This window comes from Danio aesculapii, chromosome 5, assembly GCF_903798145.1.
Source record: "Danio aesculapii chromosome 5, fDanAes4.1, whole genome shotgun sequence".
Lineage (NCBI taxonomy): Eukaryota > Metazoa > Chordata > Actinopteri > Cypriniformes > Danionidae > Danio > Danio aesculapii.
In genome coordinates, this window is record NC_079439.1 from 23,792,383 (window position 1) to 23,800,236 (window position 7,854).

The 7,854-nt window shown below is 34.6% G+C and overlaps 1 protein-coding gene and 1 long non-coding RNA gene across 2 annotated transcripts; one reads left to right on the forward strand and one right to left on the reverse strand.

Moving 5' to 3' along the window:
* The first annotated feature begins 1,618 nt into the window (after positions 1 to 1,618).
* On the forward strand, positions 1,619 to 7,854 carry tnfsf10l4 (tumor necrosis factor (ligand) superfamily, member 10 like 4). Its single transcript, XM_056456880.1, has 5 exons — positions 1,619 to 1,896; positions 2,001 to 2,132; positions 2,227 to 2,272; positions 7,143 to 7,229; positions 7,312 to 7,854. The coding sequence occupies exons 1-5, from the start codon at positions 1,723 to 1,725 to the stop codon at positions 7,713 to 7,715; spliced, it is 843 nt and encodes a 280-aa protein (XP_056312855.1). The 5' UTR covers positions 1,619 to 1,722; the 3' UTR covers positions 7,716 to 7,854.
* On the reverse strand, positions 3,060 to 4,103 carry LOC130228454 (uncharacterized). The gene is made up of 3 exons (XR_008837764.1): positions 4,063 to 4,103; positions 3,626 to 3,725; positions 3,060 to 3,521 (listed from the first exon to the last, which is right to left on the reverse strand). It is a non-coding gene; the product is annotated as an uncharacterized LOC130228454 (long non-coding RNA).

Genomic DNA, 7,854 nt, shown 5'->3' on the forward strand with positions numbered 1-7,854 from the left:
TAGTTTGTAATTTGTATTTGATAGGGTTTATGAAAATGGGTTAATATTTTCTATCAAAGTACTTTAGTGTTTTTTAAATACTGTAAAATACTTCATAAGACGTCTACATGATGATATAAAAATGTGGCCTCAGATTGATAATTTCTCAGTTATTTACTTGAAATCAGAACTAAATATTGATTAAGAAGGTGGTGTGGGGTTGGAATTTGGGTGAAAATTATGCAGCACAAATAAAATAGAAGAAAACAACAGACAAATGGCAACAAAAGTCAACAATCATTGTAAATAGTACACTGCATAATCCTAATGGCAGTATAATTCGGCACCAGCAAATTTTGGGACATCGACACAATTTTTTGGCTCTATACACCAACACAATAGATTTGAAATAAAATGAAGATGTCAAAATGCCGCAATACAGTGTGTGATGAGACACAAATATTTAATAGTACTGCAGTCTATTCAGACAGGTCAAAATCTCCAGACTCCTGTTACATGGCAGCAGCAGGATGTATATGAAGAGTTTATGTGCAAAAACAGATTTTTCCATTTTTAGAGATTTTTAGAGATATAATATTTTATGTTTTCGTTGAAAAGTACAAATTCAAAAAACATGATTTATGCAGACGAGTAAAACTGAAGATTTTAGTACTTTTCAGAAACCATATATTAAGTATTGAAAATTTCACTTGCAAAAAAAAAAAAAAGAGAACAAAAAAGTTTAAATAACCTCTTTATACATCACCCTTTTAAAATATAAGACTGTTAAGAGATGGCAATTTTACTGTCCACCCAATGGATAGAAACACAATAAAGAGAAATAGTGCTATATTCTAACTCATTATCTGCGCTATAGGGTTTTTACATCTTCAAGAAAGAAATTTCTGTATGAAATTTGTACAAAATGTATACTAAAATAAAAGAGAAATGAAAGAGTTTTTGAATACCTCATGTGCAGGAGTAGGTGAATGGGTTGGCAGAGAAGCTGAACTAAACTTGCTCAGAGAAATGCTGTTGCTGTCAAACATTGTTTACTTCACTAAGTCAGTTATGGGGAAGACATTTCATGCTCCCTTTTAAAAGTATTTTGTAGGCCTAGTATTTTCAAAATCCAAAATACAGTATTTTCCCAGTGTTGGGTTGCAGCTGGAAGGGCATCCACCGTGTAAAACATATGCTGGATAAGTTGGCGGTGCATTCCGCTGTGGTGACCCCTGATGAATAAAGAGACTAAGATGAAAAGTAAATGAATGAAAATACAGTATTTTATTTTGATACATTTGTGGCTGCTGTATTTTATAGTGTATGTTGATACATGTAAAATTAAGGTATTTGGTATTTTTAAAATACATTTCAATGTATTTTTGGCCATCCCTGCTGGACCACTGAAGTTCAAAGAGAATCATAATGGGTCCCGGACTTGGCTTCAAGGTGGATGATTATTTACCAGCACACTTGTGTACTCTGTTAATAAAATAATAATGAAAAAGCATATACATTATTAGCCATAAACCTATTCTGTACATCGACATAAACCCTCTATACCCCTTGATGAAAAGCGGGGCGGCGCCGCGAACGCGGGACTTTCCAGCGAGGAAAACAAACTGAGATGCGGAAGAACTCTGAAAACACACAGACCTTTGACTCCGCAGGATCCGACAGGGAAACACTAGATACTTTCTCTTTCTGTCATGCCAATACGCTGCAAAACTTTGTCCGAATATGACATCCAACCTTCCTATCGGCCCCAATTATAGCCAGCTGGACGAAAACGCATCTGAAAACAGACATGCAAAAGGACAGTACATCTTCTACTTGATTCTGACTTTTATTTTAAGCACTGAGACGTTTATCACAGCTTGTCTTCTTTATGACTACTCCAGAGATATTCACAGAGTAAGTCAAATCTTTCAATCTTATAGCATATTATCATATCTTTTAACATAAACAAGAAATAGCGTATTGACAGCTATGCTAATTTACATTTTCCACCTTAAAAGACTAGTGAAATGGTTGTAGATGGAGGGTTTCCAATACACTGTCTCTCCACAAATCTCAGCCAACCGGCAGATCAACCAGGAATCACAAGTTGTAACTTGTTCAATCAAGAACTGAAACAAACTGCACATCAGGTATTTAAGACTTCTCCGGAGCATTTCATATTGCGAAAGATATTCTATGAATGTATTATTATTATGATCATTATTAATACTTTTTTTTAATCAGAGGCTGCTGTTAGACATACAGAATTATCTGCTGGAAACATTTGGAGGTAATTGAAAAATATTTACATTTATTTACTTGTCTAATGTAAAACACATCCCAGCAAGCATTTTTTGGTCTAAAAGGCGTCTATTAGACGTCTAAACATAGCCTAGACGTCTAGGCTAAATCACGGCTAAATTTGGGCTGTCAGTGAAAATCTAATAGACGTCTAAGCATAGCCCAAGTTTAGACGGCTACATATAGACGTCTATTAGACGGTGAAATTTGGTCTAGGCTAAATCACGGCTAAATTTGGGCTGTCAGTGAAAATCTAATAGACGTCTAACCATAGCCCAAGATTAGACTAGACGTGATTTAGACGCCTTTTCAACGGCTACATATATACGTCTAAAAGCCGGTGAATTTTGGTCTAGGCTAAATAATGGTTAAATTTGGGCTGCCAGTGAAAATCTAATAGACGTCTAAGTATAGCCCAAGCATAAACAAGTCATCAAAATTTCAGCTAATGAATGATTATGTTTGTACATTTAATAAACAACAAAAATACACATATAAACATTTTTGATCAACAGGTTCTCAAAAATGCAATCCATTCAAACTAATTAAACAAAGCTTTTATTAATGAAAGCAACATTAACAAGATTAAAAACATTAAACAATACAAAATAAATATATATAAAAATTTCAAAGTTATGACAAAACAAATAAGATAAAAACTATTTTTTTACTGTTGAACACAGAAGATATTTTAAAGAAAGCTGAAAGCCAGTAAAAAACATACCATGGAAGTACAGGTTATATACCAATGGTTACAGTTATTCAGCTTTCCTCAAAATATCTTGTTCAACAGAATAAAGAAACTCAAAGGCTGTTATTTTTGCTTTATATGCACTCAAAATTATTCTTGTAGCTTAAAAATATTCTGATTAAACAACTGAAAACATGTGGTCTGTTTTGAGGATGTTTTAAACAACTTTAAACAAGTTGGGTCCATTGCTGTCTATAGAGAATGAGAGAGCTCTCAGATTTCACCTGAAGTATCTTAATTTGTACTTTGAAGACAAATCAATGTTTGGTACGACACAAATAATTAAACGTTTTCATTTCTGGTTAAAAAAAACCCTTTAAGTGTACATGAGCCCAGAAAGTCCATCCAATCTATATGTGACACTCAGCAGGTTCTGCAAAACTTCTACACCCACATCTGTAGGTCTGTCCCCAGGACCAGCATCCTCAGCCCAAACGATAAAGATCTCCACTGTTGTGTGTGCATTGAGATTCAGCCACTTTCAGTCCTGCAGAAAAAGGAGAGAAAATACTGAGATGTGTTGCAAACTCAGTCCTGTGACTGTGAGTTTTACAAATACATTTATGAAAGGAGATGGGTTGATACACTCACCACATATTCCTTTAAAAGTCTTCATTGAGGTAGATGCACAGACTCTTCAAATGAGGTAGGTCTTCAGGACACAATCACACTTGATGGTTACGTATTAAAACTAGAAGAAAAAAAAACATCTATTAACATAAAAAATAATTATCCACAGGTTTACAGCTTAAAGCTTATTACTTATTTACACATTTAAATTCAATTATTTATTCACTTATTTTAACTATTTTAGTATCAATGTGTTATATTCAATGCTTCTTTATGTCAACAGCAGTTATATGGATAATGCATAAATACTGTTTAATATTCATTCTGTGTGTTTGATGTGACTCGAAAGCTTCATCCAGCTTGTTACTGTACATGGGCAATCTGCATATGGACAGGGAAACCAGCAAATGTGGTCATAGTGTAAATGTTTTAGTCTAAAGTGTTTAAGCAACTCATACCTGCTAGACTGCTCATTTCACACAGCCACACTCAAATATCTGTGGAGGAAAAACAATTACAAATATTAGAGAAGCATTATAATAATAACTATCAGCTTACTTTATACTTAATTTTACTGTGACAAGTCAAAATACAGTTAATCATATTACTAAAAAAATATATTTTCCATAACATAGTAAAGTTTATTTATAAAATAAAAAATCAATAAAAAATCAGAAATTACCTTGAATAGATTTTCTAAAAACAGAATTAACTTGGTACTTGTGTTTAAAAGTCTCTTGTTATGAAATCACAAGCAAATATGATTTAAAAGCCAGAACTGCAGAAGTTTCATCTCATGACTGATTTTTTTATTTGACTTCATGAGGCAATTTAAGACGACTCGCAATGTACACACTAAATGCTCTTAATCACCGAACTTTGCTTAATAAGTGTTTAATTTTACGTGTTTAAAATGTTGTAACTCTCACTCACACCGTTTTTGTTTGTGTAAGATATTTGGAATAAATGGTGCCTGTCCATTGATATTAGCATAATACTATATTAAAACTCACACATATAATAAAAAAACATTGCTAAAACATTATATTAAAGCAGATTACACTTACCTTGTAGGGCACTCGCGCTCGCAGTCCTTAGCGCTACAAATTTCAAACCACAACAGCTTCTTCTTGATTTGTTGGTCCATTTCAGCCGAGCCGACTCGACAAATGTGCAATACCGCCATCTATCGTGTGGAGTACAGAACTGCATTGATTTTTCTTAACTGATTAGATCTGGCTTGTTTTACCGTAAGATATATGTAATATATTATAAATAACATATATTATGCCATATTCACTTTTAATTAAAAATAAAAAGGCAGTAAGTCTGCAATAAATTTTTTATGTCAATTTTGCGAGGTGGGTAAAGCCCATCTAATTCAAAGCTAAATTAAGGCTACAAATAGAAAATGTCACGAAATTAAACACTTACTGATAATGCGTGCATGATGCACGCGCTGCATGGCCAAATACAGTGAATCAGTTTAGGCTATCAGTGGGCTATAAATAGCCGGCCGGATGACGAGCTAATTCAAGGCTACGCTCAGACTATGAAAATAGCAAATATTTTAAAAAACCCAAACACCTTATATGCGATTGACTTTCCTTACTTGAAGGAATATCATACATATCACAAGGTATTTTGCCAAAAAAAGACAGGTAAGCAAATTTAAGGTTTTTTGGGCTAGAGATGGGTTACACATAGCCGGACTAGATTGGGTCTATACTTCTCTGAGAAACTGAAACTACGCCTATTACTTGCAGGAACCTCATAAACGTTATTGACTTTTCTTACATGATGGAGTATCATACATATCATAAGCTTTATTTAGCAAAAAACAACATGCAACCAAATTTAAGGTTATTTGGGCTAAAATTGGGTTACACGTAGCTGGGCTAGATCTGGTCTATACTTCACCTAGCCGGTGAAATGACGGCTATTGCTTGCTGGGATGCGTCATATGATTATCTCAGCACTTTAAAAAAATAGAGGTTTCTTATTGGTTTCATGAAAAAATAACAGGTTCTTTATTCTTTATAATCGGTGGAACAATGTTCTTTAAATTTGTGAGATATACTTCACACTTAAAATACATTCAAGACTTTTCAATAAAATATTAAACACAAATACGGTCCTACACTGAAAACCTCTCTTTTGGAACCTTTGAGGAAATCAAGCCTCTAAATGAAAATTCTGTCGTCATTTGCTCATCCTCACGTCTTTACAAATCCATAAGACCATTTATCTTATCTTCAGATGACAAAATAATAATTGTGAATAATTATGTATACAAATTGATAATTTGGAAAATCAGAATAAATGGTTTAATCTAAGTATTTTAAAGAGGAATCACTTTTTGGGCAGATTTAGATGAGACTTAGGCCCAATCTTAATTCTACCCCTTAGCCCTTCTCTGCTTGAGGGACTGCTATACATGAGTTATTATTAGGGATTATAGATTTAGATTATAGTTTTTATTTTAGCGTTTTTTTTTAAAGTATGACATTAAAACATTAACACAGTTATGAATGTATTTAAAACATATGTCTGTTTGTTGTAAAAATTAATGATGACAAAAAATACTAATTTGTACATCTCCTGACTTCCGGGTGCAGCTATGCAGCCGTTGTAGCTGGTGTATTCTGGGAAATTTTCTTACCCCTTGGTTTTGAGTGTGGTCCTGGAAAATCTCTCTTTCGTGGGCTATCTAGCCCTTCACCTTAGCCCTACGCCTTCAAGATAAAGAGAATTGGGACACCCCTACCCCTTCACGTGAATGCCCAAAATGAGGAGTAGGGGTAAGGGGAAGGGCTAAAGGGTAGAACTGGGATTGGGTCTTATTCATATATATGCTAAACATTGATCAGCAAAAATATTACAGCATCAAAATTTGGTTATGGAAGCTCAAGCATTCCTGCTTGACACCATCGCCAATCAGGGTGATTATTGTTTGCCACATCAGCAATTTGAGCTTCTATGAAGAATCACTGAGGTTTGTATGTAGCAGGAATGTATCAATGTATCAAGCAGGAATATTAAAGCAGGTTCTGTTGATGTTCATGTTAGTTTATGTGAATTCCAGCTAAAAGTGAATCAGTTCAAGCGATCATGCATTCATCCTAAAAATATGAAAGAAATGCTCATGGATTTGAAATGACAGTGAGGATGACTTGCCTATATTCCATTAAACATTTTCCCAAAAATGAAAGTTTTCTCACCCTTAAGTGGTTCCATGAATTTCATTTTTTGAACACAAAGAGGTTGGTCCAAAAATGTTAACCTGTAACTAATGACTTCCATAGTTGGCCTAGGAAAAACAAATACTATGGAATTCAATGGTTTGGCTACAGGTTCCCCAAAAAATGTAAAATAACCAAAAAAGAAAGAAAAGAAACTCAAACATTGTTGTGGTAAGTAAAGACTGAGTATTGACATGTCAAAAAATTTCATTTTTGGGTGAACTAGGCTACCTTTAGTCAGACCCTTTTTAATTTAGCATAAATTAAATTTGAATATATGTCGTTAAATCTGACAGAACATAACATCACTGAGATTTTCAGACCTGCTGTGCACGTCGGGGCAAAACAAGACCTTAAACAATATCAAAGTCTGCAGATAAATGGTAAGACGAGACACCGTTTACACGTGTGTTAGAAAATGTGATTACGTTCAACAGGTTAATAATCGCAACATTCTTTTTGTAGACGAGGTTCCTCCACTGGGTCGCATTCAGTGGGACAACATGAATGGCCAGATCATCCAGGAGGGGTTAATGCGGCTGAGTCCCGACGGTGAAATAGTGGTGCCCCTAAGCGGAATTTACTTCGTTTACTCTCAGGTTAATTTCGAAACACAGTTAGGACAGAATGTGCATTTTACGCAGTATTTATACAAGAGGACAGCGTACCATCCTCGACCTGTGCTGCTCTCCAAAGCCACAGTGACTCCATGCGCGAGCGTCAGATATGGTGTACAGCTTTATTCCAACCACCAGGGGGCGCTGTTCCGCTTACAAAAGGGCGACAGGCTCTCACTGTACGTGCTGGACACAAGCGCAGTACGTTTCCCTCAGGAAGCCACGTACTTCGGGGCATTCATGATTAAATAAGCTATATACCGCTGTGTTTTGATTAAATTTACTGCTTACAGGGATTATATATTTTTGTGTTTTCCAGATAATATAATCAAATATTTATTGTGATGTACAACAGGTTGTTTTTACATATAAAGATTAAATAAAAGTATTT

Coding starts and splice junctions, on each gene's coding strand:
- tnfsf10l4 (XM_056456880.1), top strand. CDS start 1,723: ATGACATCCAACCTTCCTATCGGCCCCAATTATAGCCAGCTGGACGAA. Junction 2,273..7,142: donor TCTGCTGGAAACATTTGGAG/GTAATTGAAAAA, acceptor TAAATCTGACAG/AACATAACATCACTGAGATT. Junction 7,230..7,311: donor TCAAAGTCTGCAGATAAATG/GTAAGACGAGAC, acceptor TTCTTTTTGTAG/ACGAGGTTCCTCCACTGGGT.